Source organism: Triticum dicoccoides, chromosome 4A (genome assembly GCF_002162155.2).
Source record: "Triticum dicoccoides isolate Atlit2015 ecotype Zavitan chromosome 4A, WEW_v2.0, whole genome shotgun sequence".
In the NCBI taxonomy this organism is placed as follows: domain Eukaryota; kingdom Viridiplantae; phylum Streptophyta; class Magnoliopsida; order Poales; family Poaceae; genus Triticum; species Triticum dicoccoides.
The window spans coordinates 139467261-139491112 of NC_041386.1; the positions used below are offsets into that span (position 1 = coordinate 139467261).

The 23852-nt window shown below is 47.9% G+C and overlaps 1 protein-coding gene across 1 annotated transcript; it reads right to left on the reverse strand.

Annotated features, from left to right (window-relative positions):
* Positions 1–22077: 22077 nt before the first annotated feature.
* On the reverse strand, positions 22078–23171 carry LOC119285436 (abscisic acid receptor PYL4-like). The gene has a single exon (XM_037564707.1). The coding sequence runs from the start codon at positions 23078–23080 to the stop codon at positions 22418–22420; it is 663 nt and encodes a 220-aa protein (XP_037420604.1). The 5' UTR covers positions 23081–23171; the 3' UTR covers positions 22078–22417.
* Positions 23172–23852: the final 681 nt, after the last annotated feature.

Here is a 23852-nt window from a genome sequence, read left to right on the forward strand (position 1 = left end):
CACATAATCTATATATAAAGAACAATTCATCACATCGAAAACATTTCTGCTAAAAATACAATAGAAGGATCGCAATCATTTAGGACAGCTCATGTGATCATTGTATCACAAAATAAATGATACATACATTATGATTGCTGCTATAAACCCATAGTCTAGAGAATGGCTTCTCACACATGAGAGCGACAAGGATTGATGTTGGTGAAGATGGCGATGATTCCCCCTCCGACAAAGTAACAAAACATGATTGAAGATGAGACCACATTAGACCGCGAAGTGACGACGGTGAAAAACTACACAATAAATATTGCTCAGTATTTTGATGTATGCATAAGCTAGAGGGCACCGAAGGCCAACGTCAAAGCCCTGGTGGGCCCATGCACCTAGGTTGGCCTCTCTTGGGACCCACATGGCCCTGAGTTAGCCACTTTGCTTTTTTTTGTCCAAAAATAATCCTTGTGTTTTTATTTTGTTTCCCCCGTAAGTTCAAATACATGCTTACCCCAATAACATAAATGCTTACAAACAGGAACCAACTCTGTGCACTTTATTATTATGTTAATCCAAATAAACTTTAAAACTTTAGCATTCCCTATTTGGCTGGTGTAACATCACTCTCCTAACCACCGAACCACTTTTAATTGTCTTCCATGCTAGTTAATTTTCTTGTGCCCCTCTTAATAGTACGATTGTACTTAAACTTAGCATGAATATTGGATTCACCAAAATCATATAAAATGCATACTACTTGCCTACTTACCAATATTTGCTTGAAGGAGGCAGCCGCTTAGTTGCACAAAAGTAGAGGTCACCGGCGATGTTTCCACTCACCGATGAGGACTATTTTCCTAGAATAAATTTAATAAAACATTAGTCATATTAAGTGTCTAGTCTTTAATCACCAAGCCAAATAAGGGTATAAGATGCCCTTTCATGTGTTTTTCCTTCTTGAAGCTATGAAAAAAAAATTACATATGTTTTGAGCTTGGGAATGTCCTCTAATTAAAGACACAAAAATATGTAACTTTGCCTTTCTGGCAATTTTTCAGTAGGTTAGTCCAAATAATGATAAAACATTGCACGATTAGATAAGAAAATGACATGGACAATTCAGATGTATGGATACATTTAGGACTTGTCAAGTTGTAGTATACCTATAAGATTGACATTTTGATGTTTTTGAATAGGTTCATTGGCCTTGACGAAGTGTGACCTAGTTATATGTCAGAAAGACATCGAGGGACGCTTGATCGATGGCGGGAGTAGTTTACAACTACTCGGGGCCAACTCAAAAATTCCCTTCCCTGACAACGATTTGAGTCATGCTCAACTCCTTGGACTCGACATATGGCCCCCCGCCCTGACATAATTTTGTAGCGCTACTTGCTGTCGGTGTTCTGGGAACTAGGGTACCCACTCTTGCATGCCTGTGGCCCACGGCGTGGCTCCATCAACGGCCTTGTACGACCCATCTTCAACATCAGAGAGACAAGGCCCTCGAGAGGGGCCAAGCCTTGTGAGGTGGACGACATCAAGACCTCCGGAGGGAGCGGCCTCCTCAGGCTGGCTCCTGAGGAGCGGAGATTCCTACGTAGGCACCCACCTCACGAGGTTGAGGTGACGCCAGCCATGATGACAAGGGCCAGGCGGGCACCAACGGGCGCAGACCGCCAGGACGCCTGGATGGATGTCATCACCAAGCCCACCGTGGCGTCACGACTAGAAGCTTTGCAGGCAAAGACCACCTTCCGTCAGGATAGGATGTTCCTCTTGTCCCCCTTCAAAATTGGTCGTTGTGGGATCCCTTCCCGCCTTCATTTGGAGGAAGAGGACCAAGGCCACTACAAATATAGCTTAGCTACCACCGTAGAAGGAGAGAGACCTCCCTTGCTCACACCCGCACTAGAACAAACGTAGTGAGGTTGCCCTTCCTCTGTACTAGTTCATTCTCAGCCCCTCGTGAGGCCAATCCACCCCAAACCAGGAGTAGGGTATTACACCACAAGGTGGCCCGAACCTAGGTAAACTGTTGTGTCAGTTTTCATCCTTGTGCATCGAGCTAGGACGTGGGAGCAACAAACTGGCTGGCTGGTGAGGTTGAGTTCTTTGCACATGCCCCAGAGTTTGAACCTTCCTTGGGGTCTGTAGAGCCCTAAATCTGACATTTGGCGCGCCAGGTAGGGGCGTCTTGAGGTCTACTTCTTTATCAGCCGCACTCCGCCCTCACTCTTTTATTCCCATGGCGGGCATCGCCCCTTCTGCCATTCTGCCGGGCGTGTTCGGAGGCATCGCGGGCCTTCGAGCTTTCTCCGCCGCTTTGGGACGTGTGTAGTGGCCGCCGAAGTTCAGGCCGGAGTTGCCACCACGGTAAGATGGCGCGGCGGACCCTACGGAAATCTTCTAGGCATATGCGGAGGTTGTTTGGGCGGCAGACGACAACGGCAAGGTCGCGAACTGGCTCCCTATGGCTCTCGCAGGCGCGCCTCGCTCCTGGTTCTCAACCTGTCGGAGTCTACGATGGCCTACTGGGAGGAGCTGCACGATTTGTTTGTCGCGCGCTTCGCGGCTCTGACACCTCACACCGTCGTGGCCATCCTCGGCGGGTCACAGGCGCCCGCCTCGAGCCGCCATGCCAAGCAGCTTTTCCGGTGGACAGGGGCTGCCCAGTCGCAGCGGGGCCTCCTCCAGGCTGTGCGATGCCCAAGGCCGACCTCGTCTTCGACTCCAGGGACCACCCCAAGACCACGGCCGGCGCCAGCGCGCTCCCCATGCTTTGCACCCCTACCATCTGCAACATAGAGATCACCAGGACCCTCACCGACGGCAGCGCTGGTCTCAGCGTCCTCTTCGTGGAGGCCTTCGACCTGCTTCATGTGCCCCACGACAGGCTACTCCCCACCAAGCCTTTCTTGGGGGTCGGCAGCGGTTCCACCCTTCCTCTGGGGCAGATCTATCTCCCCATCACCTTTGGTAGATGCAACAACTACCGCACCAAGCTCATCGACTTCGATGTCACGCGCATGGCCTCGCGTATAATGTCATTCTTGGGTATTCGGCCCTTGCCAAGTTCATGGCAGTGACTCACCCCGGCTACAACGTCATGAAGATGCCGGGGAGCAGCGGCATTCTCACCGTAGCGGGGCACACCAAGGACGCACTCATGGCCCTCAAGCTCGCTTTCATGGCTGCTGCGGTCGCGCGGCCGGACATAGAGGGAGCTCCCAAGACCTCGGAGGCCGCACTAGCAAAGAAGAAGCAGTTGTTCTCCCAAGACTGGGCCGAAACGAAGCAGGTGCCAATTGACGACGATGGGGGATCACGCCCTACCTTCACCATAGGTGCTGGGGGATCAGGCCAGACCGGACCAGGAAGAGGCGTTGGTCGGCTTCCTTCGTGTGAACAAGGACATGTTTGCATGGGAGGTAACGGACTTGGTCGGTGTCCCGTGAGGGGTGATCGAGCACCACTTGATAGTGTGCCCTGGGGGGCGCCCGGTAAAGTAGAAAGTGCGGCGATAGGTCCCGGAGAAGCAATCGTTCATCGTCCAGGAGGTTCACAAGCTACAAGAGGCCAACGTCATTCGAGAGGTGCGGCACCAGATTGGTTGGCCAACCCGATCATTGTCCCAAAGAAGGGCAGGAAGGAGCGCATGTGTGTCAACTTCACGAGCCTCAACAAGGCTTGCCCTCAGGGCCCTTTCCCTCTTCCATGCAATGACCAGATTGTAGACTCCACAACCGAGTGTGACTTGTTGTACTTCCTGGACGCTTTCTCGGGCTACCACAAAATCAAGATGGCGGTGCAAGATGTTGAGAAGGCAGCCTTCCTGACCTCATGCGGGGTATACTACTACACTTGTATGCCGTTCGGGCTGCGCAACACCGGTGTGACCTTCTAGCATTTGATGCACATAGCCCTAGGCCAGCAGCTTGGGAGGAATGCCGAGGCGTATGTCGACGACATAGTGGTCAAGTCGCAGGAGGCGAGGACCCTCTCGAGGATTTGGAAGAAACATTGGCCAACCTGCGCAAGGTGAACCTGCGGCTCAATCCGGATAAGTACGTGTTCGGCGTCCCGTCCGGCAAGCTATTGGGTTTCCTGGTGTCACAGAGAGGGACCGAGGCCAACCCAGAGAAGATCAAGGCGATAGAAAGGATGAGCCCGCCGCACACCCTCAAGGAGATGCAGAAGCTCGCGGGCTACGTGACTTCATTGGGGCACTTCATCTCCAAGCTAGGCGAGCGCACCCTCCCATTCTTCAAACTGATGAAGAAGAAGGGCCCGTTTGAATGGACTCCGGAGGCCGAGGCAGCCTTCCAGGACCTCAAGATATACCATCACCAGCCCACCAGTGATGGTGGCACCTCGTCCCCTTCAGCCCCTGGTGCTTTAGCTGGCTGCCACGCCCCACTCTACCAGCGCGGCACTTGTGGTGGTCTGGGAAGAACGCGTGAATGCGGGCGCACGGTGTAGCGCCCCGCGCCCGGCCGTGGCACCGCAGCCTCAGGACGGCGCCCCTGAGGCCACATCTACCCCACCGGATGACAAGGCTCCTGAGGCTCCTCCATCTCAGGGGGGGGGGGCAAGACGCTGTCGACGCCCCCTCCTTCATCAAGCATCCTACGTACTTTGTCAGTACGGTGTTGCGTGATGCGCGCGCATGCTACCCCATGCCACAGAAGCCCCTACTCGTGCTCCTCGTCACCTCCAGGAAGCTGTGCCACTACTTCCAAGGCCACCCAATCAAGGTTGTCTCCGCATACCCCCTAGAGAAGGTGCTTCGGAGCCCCAACGCCGCGGGAAGGGTTGCTGAGTGGAACATCGAGTTGCAGGCATTCCAGCTGGAGTTCAACACCACCAGGGTCATCAAGGGCGCGACCTTTGCCGACTTTGTGGTAGAATGGACCGACGCTCCTGACCGAGGGGTAGGAGAGGACCGCTGCCTCACGCTCGGAGATGAAGCCCCAGATGGTTGGATCATGTACTTTGACGGCGCGTTCGCACGACAGGGCGTGGGGGCTGGAGCCGTGCTTATCTCCCCCACCCAGGACAAGCTCTACTACGCGGTGCAACTCTATTTTCAGCATGGCGAAAAGGTCTCTAACAACATTGCTGAGTATGAAGGCCTGATCTCTGGCCTTAAGGCTGCAGCAGCTCTGGGGGTCAGGCGCCTTACCATCAGGGGCGACTCCCACCTCCTTGTCAATTTCTCCAAGAAGGCATACAAGCCAAAGGATGAGCACATGGAGGCATACCTTGAAGAGGTACGCAAAATTGAGAAACAATTCTTGGGCCTGGAATTGCAGCACGTGCCGTGTGGCACAAACAAGGAGGCGGATGACATCGCCAAGAGAGCGTCCCAGCGCGACCCCTAGAATCCTGGAATCTTCGAAGAGCGGCTCTTCAAGCCATCGGCGGCTCACCCCACTGCAGGACCAGTGCTGCCTCGGGAGGAGCCGCCCATGGCACCCACCTCCGACGCCCCAGCCTGTGGCCCAACCTCATGGGCCCGCCTGCTCCTCGCACTCAAACCTTAGGAGGGGTGTTGGACCAAGGAGTTCAAGGCGTACCTGCTCTGAGGCGCCTTGCCAGAGAAGGAAGAAGACATTGTCGTGTAGCATCGTGGGCAAGGCATTCCATAGCAGGTTCTACTGGCCCACGACGCTCAACGACGCCGTTGACCTCGTGAGGTCCTGTGAGGCATGTCAGTTCCATGCCAAACAGATCCACCAACCCGCTAGGGCCTCCAAACCATCCCGCTCTCATGGTCGTTCGTGGTTTGGGGGCTATATATCTTGGGCCCCTTCCCCCGAGCAGCTGGAGGCTACCGCTAGCTCTACGTCGCCATTGACAAGTTCACAAAATGGACGGAGGTGGAGCCCGTGCGCACCATCCCGGCTGGGTCGGCCGTCAAAATCATCAAGGGCCTCGTGAGCTGCTTTGGGGTCCCCAAGCGTATCATCACCGACAATGGCTCTTAGTTCATGAGCAAACTTTTCAGAACGTATTGTGCTAACCTTGGAACGTAGATATGCTACGCTTCGGTGGCGCACTGATACATCTCCGTTGTATCTATAATTTTTTATTGTTTCATGCCAATATTATATAAGTTTTACATACTTTTGGCAACTTTTTATATGATTTATTGGACTAAACCTATCGATCCAGTGCCAAGTGCCAATTCTTGTTTTCTGCATGTTTTTTGTACCGCAGAGTATCCATATCGAACGAAGTCCAAATGCAATAAAATTTCACGGAGAATTATTTTGGAATATATGTGATTTTTGGGAGTTGGAATCACCGCAAATGGAGGCCCGTGGTGGGCACAGCCCACCAGGGCGTGCCAGAGGAGCCAGTCATGCCATGGTGGGTTGTGCTCACCTCGTACGTCGGTTGGACCTCTACTTCGGGCGCAAGGAAGTATATATCCGAAAAAAATCGTGTTAAAATCTCAGCACAATCGGAGTTACGGATCTCCGGGAATATAAGAAATGGTTTTCGGCCAGATCTGGAGAGCACGAAACAGAAGAGAACAAAGAGGGAGATCCAATCTCGGAGGGGCTCCCGCCCCTCCGCCGCCATGGAGGCCAAGGACCAGAGGGGGAACTCTCCTCCCATCTAGGGGGAGGCCAAGGAAGAAGAAGAAGAAGGAGGAGGATGGGGGCTCTCTCCCCTCGCTTTCGGTGGCGCCGGAGTGCCGCCGAGGCAATGATCGGGACGATGATCTACATCATCAATCTTGCTATGGTCAACACCAACTCTCTCCCCCTCTATGCAGCAGTGTAACACCTCTTCCCCCACTGTAATCTCTAATTAAACATGGTTCTCAACTCCATATATTATTTCCCAATGATCTATGGTTATCCTATGATGTTTGAGTAGATCCGTTTTGTCCTGTGGGTTAATCGTGATCTTGGTTGGTATGCTTGTATATTTTATTTATGGTGCTGTCCCATGGTGCCCTCCTTTCTCGCGCAAACTTAAGGGGCCCCCGCTGTAGGGTGTTGCAATATGTTCATGATTTGCTTACGGTGGGTTGCAAGAGTGATAGAAAGTTAAACCCGAGTATGTGGGTTATGGCGTATGGGAGTAAAGAGGACTTGATACTTAATGCTATGGTTGGGTTTCACGACCTTATTGATCTTTAGTAGTTGCGGATGCTTGCTAGAGTTCCAATCATAAGTGCATATGATCCAAGTAGAGAAAGTATGTTAGCTCATGCCTCTCCCTCATATAAAATTACAAAAATGATTACCGGTACTTGTTATCGATTGCCTATGGACAAATAACTTTCTGGTTGACACAAAACCTTTTACTAAACACCTAACTTTTATTATCTTGCAAAATACTTCTAGTTTTATTCTTGCAAAGTAGTTATAGCATCACTCCTACAAACTATTTTCATACTTGTTTCCGGTAAAGCAAACGTCAAGTGTGCGTAGAGTTGTATCGGTGGTCGATAGAACTTGAGGGAATATTTGTTCTGCCTTTAGCTCCTCATTGTGTTCGACACTTATTTATCGAAGAAGTCTACAAACAATCCCCTACACTTGTGTGTTATCAAGACCTTTTTTTGGCGCCGTTGCCGGGGAGCAATAGCGTGGGTTGAATATTCTCATTTGTGCTTGTTTGCTTTATCGCTAAGTAGTTTTTATTTTCTGTTCTAAGTTGTTCTCTATCTTTAGTTATGGGTATGGAACACGAAACACCAAAAAAATTAGTTGTACTTTCTACTCATGGATATGAGGAACCTCCTAAAACCCTCGATGCTTGTTATGTGAAAAATAGTATGCACTGCTTTAACAATCCTGAGAAAACCCCATTCAACTTGATAATGGGAGTAATGTTGGATCAACGCAAATACTTTGGGGATTATCGCTTGACTCAAAAGGGAAAACTTTTATGGGATCAAATTGAAATGTTGCAATGGTATGCTTGGAATCTATGCTTGAGATATGATTATACTTGTTGCTCTAAGATTGAGGTTTCAAACCTTCCCTATTCATGCGAATTTAATGATAATGAAAGCTTGGCTTCTTATGCTAGAGGTATATATGATTACTATGATGTGGAACGAATAGAAGAATTTGTTGCTTTTAAGGGTGCATCTGAAATTGAATCTTTGTTTGAAAAGTTTGAAGATTTTGATGATTTAGTTTATAGACCTGAAAATCTTGCTATCCTTAAATATTGCTATGATAATTATAAATACAATTATGATATTGATGTATTTATTGAGAATAACTCCGCTGTCCAAGAAAAGACTAATGTTTTGCAGGAGTCTATGGAAGAAGAAATTGATGAAACTATGAGCTCATTGGATGAAAAAGATGAGGAGGAGAGTGATGAACAAACGGAGGAAGAACAGATTAGCTACCCATGACCATCTTCTAATGAGAGTAACTCTTCAACTCATACATTATTTAATGCCCATTTGTTCTTACCGAAGGATGAATGCTATGATAATTGCTATGATCCTATTGATTCTTTTGAAATATCCATTTTGATGAACTTGATGCTTGTTATGCTTGTGGCCAAGATGCCAATATGACTTATGCTTATGGGGATGAACTTGCTATAGTTCCTTATGATAAGAATGACATTGTTTCTATTGCACCCACACATGATAGTCCTATTATCTTTTTGAATTCTCCCAACTACACTATATCTGAGAAGTTTGCTCTCGTTAAGGATTATATTGATGGGTTGCCTTTTACCGTTGCACATGATGATTTTGATGAATATAATATGCATGTGCTTGCTGCTCCTACTTGCAATTATTGTGAGAGAGGCACTACATCTCCGCTTCTCTATGTTTCCAACACGATAGAATTGCAAGAAACTGCTTATGCTATGCATTGGCCTTTACTTGATGTTCATGAATTGTTCTTGTATGACATGATGATGCATAGGAAGAGAGTTAGACTTCATCATTGCATGGTATATGTTTCTTTGTGCTCATTACTAAATGCCAAATCATTGTTAATTGAAATTGGCTTTGATATACCTTGGGATCCGGGTGGATTCATTACTTGAGCACTTTAGGCCTAGCTTAATGGCTTTAAAGAAAGCGCTGCCAGGGAGACAAACCGGAAGTTTGAGAGAGTAATTTATTTCTGTTGAGTGCTTTTATAAAGTTTTAAAACAAAAAAAATAGAGGGGAACTTAAAAACATTTTCACAAAAGAGAAGCGATTGGAAGTTATGCATTGGAGAAGTGAGGATCCACCTTGAACACTTGTGTTCATGCTCATGGAAACAATGTAGAATTTTTCATGAAGATACTCAAGAAATAATTATCCCCTTGTACAGTTCCATTGTATTATAAAAATAATTTGCCAACATTTGCCTTTAGGATGTTTAGATTTCTTGTTGGTTTGTGCGGTGCAAAACAGAAACTTTGGCTGTAGAGCTCGATTTTACATTTTTTACTGGGACATCAAATGGTTCTGAAAAATTTTGCACTATATTTATATACAATTTTTTTATTTTTCCTAATTTTTTCAAAAAATTTTAAGTACCAAAGGTATGGTGAATGTTCAGATTACTACAGACTATCCAGTTTAAGACAGATTCTGTTTTTGATGCATTGTTTTGCTCGTTTTGATGAAACTATCGATTTTATCGGTAGTATAAGCTATGGAAAAGTTATATTACAGTAGCTAAAATGCAAAAACAAAATATGAATTGGTTTGCAACAGTACTTAGAGTAGTGATTTGCTTTACTATACTAACGGATCTTACCGAGTTTTCTGTTGAGTTTTGTGTGGATGAAGTGATCAAAGATCGAGGGGGTCTCGATATGAGGAGAAGGAGGAGAGGCAAGAGCTCAAGCTTGGGGATGCCCAAGGTACCCCAAGTAAATATTCAAGGAGACTCAAGCGTCTAAGCTTGGGGATGCCTCGGAAGGCATCCCATCTTTCTTCAACAAGTATCGGTATGTTTTCGGTTTCCTTTCGTTCATGTGATATGTGCAAATCTTGGAGCATCTTTTGCATTTAGTTTTCATTTTCCTTTTATGCACCATGCTGGTATGAGATAGTCCATGGTTGATTTATAGAAAGCTCATTGCACTTCACTTATATCTTTTGAGTATGGCTTTATAGAATGCTTCATGTGCTTCACTTATATCATTTGAAGTTTGGATTGCATGTTTCTCTTCACATAGAAAACCGTTATTTGAATAATGCTCCTTTGCTTCACTTATATTTATTAGAGCATGGTCTTTTGTAGAAAGAATTAAACTCTCATGCTTCACTCATATCTATTTAGAGAGTTAAAAAGGAATTGGTCAATTGCCTGGTTAGTCATAAAATCCTAACTAAAACTTATGGATCACTGAATATGATATGTTTGATTCCTTGCAATAGTTTTGCGATATAGAGATGGAATATGTGGGAGGTACTAGTGAACGCTTGTGTTTAGTAAGAATATTGGTGTTAAGGTTTGTGATTCCCGAAGCATGCACGTATAGTCTCTCGTTATCCTATGAAGTTGGAGCATGATTTATTATTGATTGTCTTCCTTATGAGTGGCGGTCGGGGACGAGCGATGGAATTTTCCTACCAATCTATCCCCTAGGGGCATGCGTAGTAGTACTTTGCTTCGAGGGCTAATAATTTTTTTTCAACAAGTATATGAGTTATTTATGACTAATGTGAGTCCATGGATTATATGCACTCTTACCTTTTTGAAATTTTCTAGCCTCTACAGTACCGTGCATTGCCCTTTCTTACATCGAGACGTAGTGCAAACTACAAAGGTGCATCCAAACCCCGTGATATGATACGCTCTATCACACATAAGCCTTATTACATCTTCCTCAAAACAGCCACCATACCTACCTATTATGGCTTTTCCATGGCCATTTTGAGATATATTGCCATGCAACTTCCACCACTTCCGTTTGATGACTTGAGCATTCATTTTCATATTGCTTTGCATGATCATATAACTGACATAGTAGTTGTGGCTCAGCCACCATTCATCATTTATCATACATGTTACGCTAGATCATTTCACATCCTGGTACATGCCAGGGGCATTCATATAGGGTCATACTTTGTCATAGGTATCGAGTTGTAATTTTTATTTTCTTTTGAGTTATAATTAAATAGAAGTGTGATGATCATCATTATTCATTTTTAGAGCAGTGCCCCAGTGAGGAAAGGATGATGAAGACTATGATTCCCCCAAAAGTCGGGATGAGACTCCGGACAATGAGAGAAAAAAGGGAAAAAAGGAAATAAAAAGAAAAAAATAAAAAAAATAAAAAAATATAAACAAAGAGAGAAGGGGCATTGTTAGTATCCTTTACCACACTTGTGCTTCAGTACCACCATGTTTTTCATTTGGAGTCTCCTATGTTGTCACTTTCATATACTAGTGGGGATTTTTCATTATAGGATTAGATGCACACCCACTTAGTTTTCATATTGAGCTTTCATACACTTATAGCTCTTAGTGCATTCGTTGCATAGCAATCCCTACTCCTCGCATTGATATCAATTGATGGGCATCTCCATAGCCCGTTGGTTAGCCGCATCGATGTGAGACTTTCTTACTTTTTGTCTTCTCTATATTTACCCCTATCATCATACTCTATTCCACCCGTAGTGTTATATCCATGGCTTGCGCTCATGTACTGCGTGAGAGTTGAAAAAGCTGAAGCGCATTAAAAAGTATGAACCAATTGCTCGGCTTGTCATCGGGGTTGTGCATGATAAATACTTTGTGTTAAGAAGACAGAGCATGACAAGACTATATGATTTTGTAGGGATAGCTTTCTTTAGCATTGATATTTTGAAAGACATGATTGTTTATGGGGATGCCTGAGTATTGATGTCTTTATGTCAAATTATAGACTATTGCTTTGAATCACTTATGTCTTAATATTCATGCCATGACTAGACATATGATCAAGTTTATGCTAGGTAGCATTCCACATCAAAAATTATCTTTTTTATCATTTACCTGCTCAAGGACGAGCAGGAATTAAGCTTGGGGATGCTGATACGTCTCTGTTGTATCTATAATTTTTTATTGTTTCATGCCAACATTATACAAGTTTTACATACTTTTGGCAACTTTTTATATGATTTATTGGACTATAACCTATTGATCCAGTGCCAAGTGTCAGTGTTTTCTGCATGTTTTTTGTACCGCAGAGTATCCATATCAAACGAAGTCCAAATGCAATAAAATTTCACGGAGAATTATTTTGGAATATATGTGATTTTTGGGAGTTGGAATAACCGCAAACGGAGGCCTGTGGTGGGCACAACCCACCAGGGCACGCCAGAGGAGCCAGGCGTGCCGTGGTGGGTTGTGCTCACCTCGTACGTCGGTTGGACCTTTACTTCGGGTGCAAGGAAGCTTATATCCGAAAAAAAATCATGTTAAAATCTCAGCACAATCGGAGTTACAGATCTCCGAAATATAAGAAACGGTTTTTGGTCAGATGTGGAGAGCACGAAACAGAAGAGAACAGAGAGGGAGATCCAATCTCGGAGGGGCTCCCGCCCCTCCACCACCATGGAAACCAAGGACCAGAAGGGGGAACTCTCCTCCCATCTTGGTGGAGGCCAAGGAAGAAGAAGAATGAGGAGGGGGGCTCTCTCCCCCTCGCTTCCGGTGGCGCCGGAGTGCCGCCGGGGCAACGATCGAGACGGCGATCTACATCAACAATCTTGCTACCGTCAACACCAACTCTCTCCCCCTCTATGCAGCAGTGTAACACCTCTTTCCCCCACTGTAATCTCTACTTAAACATGGTGCTCAACTCCATATATTATTTCCCAATGATCTATGGTTATCCTATGAAGTTTGAGTAGATCTGTTTTGTCCTGTGGGTTAATCGTGATCTTGGTTGGTATGCTTGTATATTTTATTATGGTGTTGTCCTAGGGATGGCAGTTTTTCCCATGGGTATGGGTACCCGCGGGTACCCTACCCGAAAATAGTGGGCATGGGTGAGACTTTGTACCATTTCATACCCATGGGTAGTGGGTATCCATACTCGCAAAATGCATGGGTAGGGTATGGGTATGAAATTATACCCATGGGTAACCCAATAGATACCCAGAAAAATTAATAAAAAAATAAACCCTAATATATCCAGATAAACCTACAGTATTAGCCTTGCAAGTTCACAAAGTTGATTTTTTTTCAAAGTTAGTTTGTAATGGAGATTAAGACATTTGTGTGTCAATCATCATTATGAAATTGTGATGTAAGTGCAAACCAGATTATGATGCCCGAGTACCTAACTTCAGTTTTAGGCCATTTTCTTGTCTTACCTTTATCATGCCAATGTTATATATGGTACCTTTTCTTGTCTTACCTTTATCATGCCAATGTTATATATTGTACCAACCAGATACCCATTGGGTATAAGATACCCGATGGGTATGGGCATGGGTACCAATTTGTGCCCATGAATAATGAAATGGGTGGGTACAGAAAAAAGATTTGGGTATGGGTTTGGGCAGAAAAAGGTCATACCCGCCCATACCCTACCCATTGCCATCCCTATGTTGCCCTATGGTGCCCTCCGTTCTCGTGCAAACATAAGGGGCCCCCGATGTAGGGTGTTGCAATATGTTCATGATTTGCTTATGGTGGGTTGCGAGAGTGACAGAAACTTAAACCCGAGTAGGTGGGTTATGGCGTATGGGAGTAAAGAGGACTTGATACTTAATGCTATGGTTGGGTTTCACGACCTTATTGATCTTTAGTAGTTGTGGATGCTTGCTAGAGTTCCAACCATAAGTGCATATGATCCAAGTAGAGAAAGTATATTAGCTCATGCCTCTCCCTCATATAAAATTACAAGAATGATTACCGATACTTGTTATCGATTGCCTAGGGACAAATAACTTTCTTGTTGACACAAAACCTTTTACTAAACACCTAACTTTTATTATCTTGCAAATTACTTCTAGTTTTGTTCTTGCAAAGTAGTTATAGCATCACTCCTACAAACTATTTTCATACTTGTTTCCGGTAAAGCAAACGTCAAGTGTGCGTAAAGTTGTATCGGTGGTCGATAGAACTTGAGGGAATATTTGTTCTGCCTTTAGCTCCTCGTTGGGTTCGACACTCTTATTCATCCTAGAAGGCTACAAACGATCCCCTATACTTGTGGGTTATCACGCACCCACGGAGCAACGGCCAGGCCGAGCGCACTAACGCGGAGGTATTGAGGGGCCTCAAGGCAAGGAGCTTCAAGAAGAAACTTGAGGCATGCGGCAGGGGCTGGCTCAACGAGCTCCAGTCCGTGTTGTGGTCCATCCGCACCATTGGGACCAAGCCCACGGGAGAGACCCTGTTCTTCCATGTCTACGGGGCTGAGGCGGTCCTCCCTCATGAGGTCAAGCATCGCTCCCCGCGGGTCTTGGCGTTTGACGAGGCATGCCAGGATGCCTCATGGGGGATGGACCTCGTGCGAGGGGAGGAGCACCGCCTCCATGCCTCACTCTGTGCGTCAAGGTACCAGCAGGCGCTGCGGCGGTACCACTGTCGTAGCATCCGCTCCAGGACCCTCGAGGTGGGTGACCTCGTCCTGAGGCGGGTGCTCTCTAAGGAGGGGCTTCACAAGCTCCCACACATGTGGGAGGGCCCGTTCAGGATTGCTCGTGTCTCCAGGCATGGCGCCGCGCGCCTGGAGACGCAGGACGGGGTCCCCATCCAGAATGCCCGGAACATTCAGCATCTCCGGAAATTCTATCCATGACCAAGGTCTCCGCTCATGAGACTCTCATGTAATAATGAGTTGGGGCTGTACACGCCCCGGAGTCTCCCGAGTGTCGCCCCTGGGCCTCACGGGGGCTCCCACACACGTCCTAGTGGAGGCCCCATGCTCTGCACTGGTGGGAAGACAAGAATACTAGTATAGGTGTCGGACGCGGCTGTTCTTTTTCTTGTTTTCTGTAGCTAGTTTGCAACTTCTTGAATGAAATTTGAAGTTTTTGCATCTCCTTTTTGAGAGGGTTGAGAAATATTTCTCCTTGCATCGTTCGCTCTTCCAGGTCTTGCCTCGGGAAGAGTGGCAGTTGCCCGTTGCTCTTCCTCATGCGTCTCGCGCGCGGGGTCTGGGCACAGTCTGCGCTCGGTCCCGCCCGCGAACACACCTCGCCAAGGCCTTAGTGTCCTGGCCTTTGGCGTGTTTATCCTCGCGCGATGCTCTTGACCGAGCTTGCGGGCACGAATGCCCCATTTTGAGTATGTGCCTCCGAGCATCGCGACGTAACATGCCAGCGGGGGCGAGCCCACGCTCGGGGGCTCACCCAGGGTGTGACATCTCCGGAGGTTAATTTTCTTAATCTTGCAGTTGTAGGGTGCCTCCTAAGGCTTGGCGACCTCTGAATCTTCAAGAATGAGGGGCGTACAGGAAATCCGAGTCTTGGAGAGGCACACCCCCACGGCAAAGGATTCTACCACAAGCATACTAAGCTAAGCCACCCCGATCATAATTAGCAGCAACGTGGATATCGCGATGCAATATGAAAAATGATAACAGCGCAGGCGCCATAGTTCATTACATTCCTCGACGGGGCCTTCTACTTTTTTTCAATGCAGGGAAAAGAAAGAAACAAAAGCAAATCGTGTGACTACAACGTCTCTTGAGGCCCGGCGCCAGCGATGCTTGAGCTCAGTCAGAGCACTCCTCCTGCTTCACTGGGGCACGTCGGTGAAGCGGCTCGTCACCATCCCTAGTCCGAGCCCGGCGGCACGGCGGCTCGCCGTGGTCGTCGTCGCTTGTGCTCTCCCCAGATGGGGAGCCACCGCTGCTGCAGGCGGCGCGATCGTCGCCAAGGGCAAGCTCACCGCTAGTGATGGTGTCGTCCCTCCTGCTGTCGTCGTCGTTGTTGTCGTTCTCCGGGCAGCACCCCAGGCGCCGGCCGTCTTCCTTGAAGACCTTGACATAGAGGGTCGCAGCGCTGTCATACCTGAAGTGGAGGGTGCACCTCCCATGCAAGTCACGCGCGCGGGCGAACAACTGCCACATGTGGTCCAGGAACACGTTGTCGGCGGCGGTGACCTCGACTTCCACCCACGAGGCCTTGCTACTGCAGCCGTCGGCCTGCATTGAAGGCCTGCCGGGTCCCCTGGCCAGCAGCGGGTCCCCTGGAACCAGATGCCTGCAGGCCTCTCCAACCACACCACGAACTCCGGGGACGTGCCGGGTGAGTGGGAGTGCGGGCGCGGTGGCCGAATGGTGGCTGCATGCCTTCCCCCATCGCCAGGGCCCCCCGGCCGCGGCAGCTCCCGCCGCAGGAATAAGCACCTCCGCGGCTTCCGGAGGCGGCATCCATCTTTAAAGGGGTGCACCCGCACCCTTGAGGAGCCACCGCCAGCATCGCAACGTGCTTGCAGGGGCGCCCGCGATCTCTCTTGGGCGGGGCAAGCTTGGCCCCTCCTTGGGAGCCTTTCCCTTATCCATGGCGGAAAGCCTCCTCACTGGCACCATGGAAGCTTTGGCAAGATGGCGGGACAGAGGGAAAGAAGAAGTATCAAGAGGCGAGAAGATGAAGACGAGCTAGGGGCTCCGCCCCCTCTCCCATTTATAGCCAGAGGGAGGCCAACCGCCGGCCTCCCATGATTCCGAGTAATGATGGTTTTTTGTTGCATGCAGCAGGCAGTTGTCAAGTCGGGCAGTTGTCAAGGCGGTGTGGGGAAGTGGATACGCCCACGTCCCATCAAGCACCATGCGTCGGCTGGGCCCACAGGCGATTAGGTCCCACGGCGCATCGCCCTTGCCCGTTGGCTTCGCCTCGAAGCCAAGTTCGAGCGCGCCTTGGACCCGGGGGCTACTGTCGGTGTTCTAGGAACCAGGGTACCCCGACTTGCCTGCTTGCAGCCCACGGCTTGGCTCCATCGACGGCCTGGTATGGCCCATCTTCAACACCAGCAAGACAAGACCCTCATGAGGGGCCAAGCCTCGCGAGGCGGACGACGTCAAGTCTTCTGGAGGAGCTACCAAGGAGCAAAGATTCCTATGTAGGCGCCCACCTCATGAGGTTGAGGTGACGCCGGCCATGACGACCAAGGCCAGGCGGGTGCCTGCGACCACAGAGCGGCAGGTTTCCTCTTTGGTGCTAAGGTGGCAAGCGCAGGCGCGGGGTCCCGAGGAATCACTCAAAGGTTTCCATTCCCGTGAAACAAGACCAAGACCGCCAGGACGGCAGGACGGATGTCATCACCGAGCCCACTGCGGTGTCACGACCAGAAGCTTTGCAGGCGAAGACCACCTTTCGTCAGGATAGGATGTACTTCTTGTCCCCCTTCAAAATTGGCCGTTGTGGGATCCCTTCCCGCCTTCGTTTGGAGGAAGAGGACCAAGGCCACTATAAATATAGCTTAGCCACCACCGTAGAAGGAGAGAGACCTCCCTTGCTCACACCTGCACTAGAACAGACCTCGTGAGGTTGCCCTTCCTCTGTACTAGTTCATCCTCAGCCCCTCGTGCGGCCAATTCTCCCCAAAGCAGGAGTAGGGTATTACATCGCAAGGTGGCTCGAACCTAGGTAAACTGATGTGTATGTTTTCTTCCTTGTTCATCAAGATAGGCCGTGGGAGCGATGAACTGGCTGGCTGGTGAGGTTGAGTTCTTCACATACGCCCCAGAGTTCGAACCTTCCTTGGGTCTGCGGAGCCATGATTCCGACACTTGCACCCTCCTTGCTTTATTCAAGTGAGCGTGAATATGAATACATGTCCATTGGGGACTATACTGGCTAGGGGTCCTTGAAAAAACCAAAGTTGCCCATGGTGGTGGTAGGTGAAAGAGTACATTGGTCAAAACTGGTCTATTGGTCAATGGTGGACTACCTGAGAGAGTGAAAGCCTACGATGGACCAAATCCTCTCATATTCCCACCATGATGGGATCATTTTATCACGGAACTTCATTTAATTTTATCTTTATATATTCTCTCTTCTTTGACTCATTGATTATGGGGAAAACTTTGATTTTGCCACTCTAGCTTTTGACCACTTTGCTTATGCCACTCTAGAATTTGACATTTCACTTTTACCACTCTTAGTTTTTGACAATACATCACAACTGCCATTCCGTGGCAAAAGCGATAATTTTAGAGTGGCAATTGTGATACATTGTCAAAATTTAAGAGTGGCAAAAGTGAAATGAAAAGTTATTTCTTTTGCCACAGAATGGCATTTGTGATGTATTGCCAGAAACTAAGAGTGGCAAAAGTGATATGTCATTCTAGAGTGGCATAAGCAAAGTAGGCAAAAGCTAGAGTGGCAAAAACAAAGTTTTCCCTTGATTATATGTAGTTGCTTGAACTTGCTGTTACGCCTTGACAGATTACCATGTAGACACAATGTATAGGACCGGATGAGACTCCCGGGTAGGATTATTATTTTCATAATAATATGTTTCTCTTTTATCATCATGTTTAACATCGGCATTATTTACTTTCTTATTTCCACCAAGTGCAAAATCCATATTGACCTTGTGAAAGTATAGTAATTGCTGACATTAGCATCAAACATAGGCTAGCCTTATATGCGAATGATGTAGTGTTATTCACACGTCCGACTGAGCATGATATGGTAGTAATCAAGGATGATTTTTATACATTTGGAGAAACATCTCGGCTGCAAGTAAATCTACAAAAAAGTATGATCATTCCCATCCGATGCTCTGTAGATGATCTAGGGGAATTTTTGCCTGCTCTCCCATGCTCGAGTGGGAATTTTTCATTTCAATACCAGGGGATGACTTTGGCCCCACACAATCTCTAAATGGTGGAGCTTCGACAACTTATTGAACAGATAGCAAATTAGTTGAGCTATGGAAGGTGTGGTCACATTCGTGCTAACCACGACAATTTATCATATGCTCTCTATGGATCTATCGCCTTGGATTTTTCATAATCCCAATATATCTGCAGAAGTTTCTTATGAAAGGGCTTGTTGGATGCAAGAGGCAGTCACTGCAAGGTGGCCTGAGAAGTAGTTTGACGGCCAACTGAATTTGGCGGTCTAAGAATTCACATTCTATGTTGGCTCAATGCTGAGCTGCGTGTTTGCTGGAATTGGCTCTCCAGGGTTGACCCGGATCACCCTTGGCATGGCTTTCAAGTGTTACTTTCCTCTAACGCACAACCATGTTCTTTGTTTCGACTGTCTGCACTATTGGCAATGGGCGCACCACTGTATTCTGGTTAGATAGATGGATTGCTAGAGATGGATGGATTGGTGGAGCCACAACGGCAGAGATAGCACCTAACATTGTGCGTGTTGAGCCAATCTCCATTCAAGTGAACTGTTCAATGCACGATGGTTTGCTGCTTGACAAGTGAATTGGCCAGATTAAAGCACAATTTTCGATCTCCATGATCATTCAATTATGGCTCTTGTGGGTGCATATTCAGACGCAGGCGCGCGAGTTCGACATGATTCCTTTCATTGGATCTGGATAAAGGATGGTTCCTACTCATCGAGGATCACATATCGCGCATTCTGCCATAGTCTTATGCTGATGCCGGTTACTCAGGAGGTTTGGAGCTCTCACGCCCCGTCAAAGTTGAAGTTTTTTGCTTGGCTGGTGCTTCACAACCACTGCTGGACTTGAGACCACATCGTAAGTAGGGGCCTGCCTCATCAGCCTTGTTGCCCCTCTTTGTCTGCAAGCCCCTGAAACGTTGCATCGTCTCCTATTCTTTCGAACAGTGTGGTTCTCTGTGCTTAGAGCTCGGGTCCGGGAGAGTCGCATCCCTATTCCTCAGGCCAATTTGGTTGAGTGATGCGCAGATGTAAGTGGGAGTACACCTCAGCCACGGAGGAGCGAGCCGAGCTCACTCTTCATTCTAACCATACATTTGTTCCGGAAAGAGAGGAACAAGTGGGTATTTGATAACATCTTGGTAGCGGAAAGTGTCGTCGCGGCGAAGATTGACAGCGAATAGAGGATTTGGTCACTTGCATAGCACTTCAAGGCCAATGTGGGTTTATCCGTGGGTGCTCGGAGTAATCGGCTTTGATTTCTTCGTGTGTTAGTGGAAGTGGTGTGAGCTACATCAAGGGCCTTCGTCTTCTGTTGTAACCTGTTGTATTAAAACCTTTCTCTCTTAACGAAGCAAAGCGCAATTCTCTTGCGCGTTTCGGCAAAAAAAAAAGTAATTGATAGGGATATTATCGGTATTTTGAGATGTATTGTACCCTTGCTTCATACACGTTTTAACATTGTTTTTGTATGTTGTATGTACAACTACTGGTATATTTGTAGGGTGAATTCCGTATATGCCACTCAAAACTTGCCCGTATCCTCATCTGCCATTGGAAATTTCCCTGTGTCAAATATGCCATCGAAAATTTGCACCACGTATAGATATGCCATTATGGCCAGTTTGACTGTTAGTTGACTGTCAAGTGGAAGGTGACAAGACGTTTTTGCCCCTGGGCGTTCTTGTGCACTGCAGCACCAACTTTATCGATCCAGTACTGTAGCATTCGGTGCACTGTGCAGAATACTTTCGCGTCCAGTACTGGAGCAACTAGTGCAGCGAGCGACGTACTGTAGTAACAATTACTGTAGCGCATGCTTTTTTTAAAAAATGTGTCCTTCTATATTGCGAACATTTTTTTATAATAATTTTTTAAAAGTGAACAATTACTGCTACGGAGCCTGTGTTGCGAACAATTGTTTTCTAAAAGTGAACAAAATTTGAAAAAAGTGGGCGGCACAATTTTTAAAAAATCGTGCGCTACAGTAATTGTTGCTACAGCAGGCTCCGATATTGCGGACATTTTTTCTAAGTGAACAAAATTTGAAAAAAGTGGGCGGTACAGATATTCACATTTTTTAAAAAGTGGGCGCTAGAGTGCATCAGACGCTGCAGTGTCGTTCTGTTGCTACAGTGTAGGTCGGGGGCAAAATTGTCTTTTCACCTTCCACTTGACGGTCAACTAACCGTCAAACTGGCCATAGTGGCATATCTGTACACGGTACAAATTTTCGGTGGCATATTTAACAGAGGGAAATTGCCAATGGCAGATAGGGGTACGGACAAGTTTTGAGTGGCATATACGGAATTCACCCATATTTGTATCATATACATATCTTTCAAAGGGATGAAATTTAGCCGCCGGGCTCATGAAGCAAGTGGAAGCATCCAACGAATTTCAACTTGGAATTAAACTACACCTACTACTAGTCGATCGATGTATGGAAAAAGCAAAGGCGAGGAACCTGGCAGCAGGTAATTAAGTGACCTGTCAGCATGCAGGCGCGCAAGTTAATCCACTTGTGTTAGTTAATTAACCATCCACGTCAAATATGCCCCGCTCCTCGCTGTTGCTCTCATTTTTCTATGGCAAGTAGCCGGAGCCAACGATCGGTCGAGAGGCGACGGAGCGCAAGTTGGACGGACGGGCGCGCGGTAGGGAGGAGGCATCGACATCTTAATCAGAGGATCAAACGGAAAAACTAATGCTACTCGAGGGAGCATCGAGACGCGAGGAGAGGGACGTGATTGATTTAATCGCACGCAAGTTGAGCCCCAAGTGGTCTGAACTGCACCTTCCTGCTGAGCACCCCGGAACTATATTTTTCGTCTCAGAAACGTCCTTCTCCTATAGAGCGGACAAAATCGCCGTCATGCAAGTGGTCATCACACAGATTTCTTCGTGGATTCATAACATTTGCTCTATTCTTCATCATGGTTTATACATTGTCGTAGGAGAGATCATGGTTATCATGGTTCATGCATCGGCCGCTTAGTTTAATTAATTTGGAGCATCTGCCGGCGCATGACAGCTCTGCGCGGCAGATCATATGATCAAAGAGAACAAAGTTATCGGTCGATTGGTTGGCGACTGTACTGTAATGGCTAGATTAAGATTTCTATATAAGTATATATGTATGTGATGCAATAAATTGGTCATCTGACAACCAGCTAGGAGACACACATACCATACCATGGATCGAAAATTCATCATTATTTCTTGTGCTGGCTACCGATGCACGTGCAGTTTAACAAGCTCGATCCACCATGATATATAACATTGTAGTATTGTTCTTGATTAGCTATGCTCAACAACACTAGGGATCGAGTAAACTTGACAAACGAATGAACATCCGATGTCGATGAATATACTTTGCGTGTACACGAGAACAGATCTATACCACATATATACAGAGAGCAACTCAAACATGCAGTGAATTTGAAGTCTATCAATGATACTTGTCATTCTTGAATCTTTGGACAAGGGAGGAGAGGGGCATGCATCTCACAACAACGAGCGAAAAAAGAAGAAGAGGAAACAAGATGGTCAAATGTGACGAGGAGAACCAAGTGGGGAGAAAAAATGCTCACGCGCCGAAGAAACACACATCCATCCAGCCCGGGAAAAAAAGGATCGATCGCATCCAGGGAGGGGGTGGAGGCCTCACGACACGGCGGCGACCTTCTCGGCGGTCTTGGCCAGCGACTGGAGGTTGCACTTGACGATGGTGTCGATGAACACGCGGGTGTCCTCGGTCGTGTTGCCCGCGGGCACGTCCACGACGTACGACTCCACGACGACGGTGGCGCTGGACGGCGCGGCCGGGGATGGGTGCACGGTGGTGACGGAGAGGTAGTTCTTGAGCCGGTGCTCCCCGCCGACGACGCGGAAGCTGAGCACGTGGCTCTCGTCGTCCAGGATCTCGAGCCGCTCGCGGCTGGACGCCGCGGGGAGGCCCGACACGACGTGCACCTCGCGGAGCGTGCCCACGCCGCCGTCACCGGCCACCAGGGCGCAGCTGCGGACGAACCGCTTGTACGCCTGCGGCTGGTCGAACCGGCGCACCACGGACCACACCGCCGCCGCGGGCGCCGCCACGTGCTGCACCACCGCGGAGCAGCACTGGCCGGACCCCGGCTCCGCGTGCTCGTGGTGCCGCGCCACCTCCGCCGGGACCTCGCAGTCGTGCTCCCTGCACCTCATCCCTGCCGTCCCGGCCGCGGCCACGACCGCCTCCGCGCCGCACCCCATGCCGACGCCTGCTAGGACTCTGTGGTGGTGGTTGTGGTGCTGGATGCTGGGGCTGGACGCCGGGATGCACGGCATGGTGCGTCGAGTCTCGGTGATCTCCCTGGCGCTCGTCGTCCTTTTCTTGCCGTGTGCTGCCGGCCGGTGGAATATCTTTCGAAGGTAGGGGTTGGGGAGGAGGCCGACGGGGGTAGAGGCGTATATATAATAGACCCAGTGAGGCACAAGCAACTTGTTCTTTTTTTAGAACGTGAGCCAACTTGCACAGGTTGCACATATGTATCTCCCACTTGTGTTTTCCAAATGTATACTTGCGTCTGCTCTTTGTTTTGTTAATTGATTGATTTGTACTCTAAGGGTTTAAATTCCGGAGCAAATTGGCCAACTTGCATGGAGGAGGTTGTCCTTTGATCTGTTCAATTAATTGGTTTCCTTTTAATTTTGGAGCAAATTGGCCAACTTGCACGAAGAGACCAGCCGGCCTCTTGCTTGTTTGATCTGTTCTCCATTATTACACTTGCTAATAAAGCGGACTAATCCACACCCACACGAACACGATGGTTAATGATTACTAAATTCCATTATTTCACCATGCTGGCTGGGGTAATATCATTGCTTACTAGCTAGACGGATGCATAGCGCAATACTGGGTGTGTCTTGCTCTCATCTACGGAGTAAGTGAGAAATAACTATGTCTCATCTAACTCCTACGCCGGCCGGCCGGGTTGCTCGGATCGGATTAACTCGAGATTTTTTTTCCTTTTAATTAATGGTACGAGTGCCGGACATAGAATAGGGAGAGAGGCAAGTAATAAAAGCAAGTTGGTTGCGATGAGGTTATCCCCACTGT

Coding starts and splice junctions, on each gene's coding strand:
- LOC119285436 (XM_037564707.1), bottom strand. CDS start 23,080: ATGCCGTGCATCCCGGCGTCCAGCCCCAGCATCCAGCACCACAACCAC.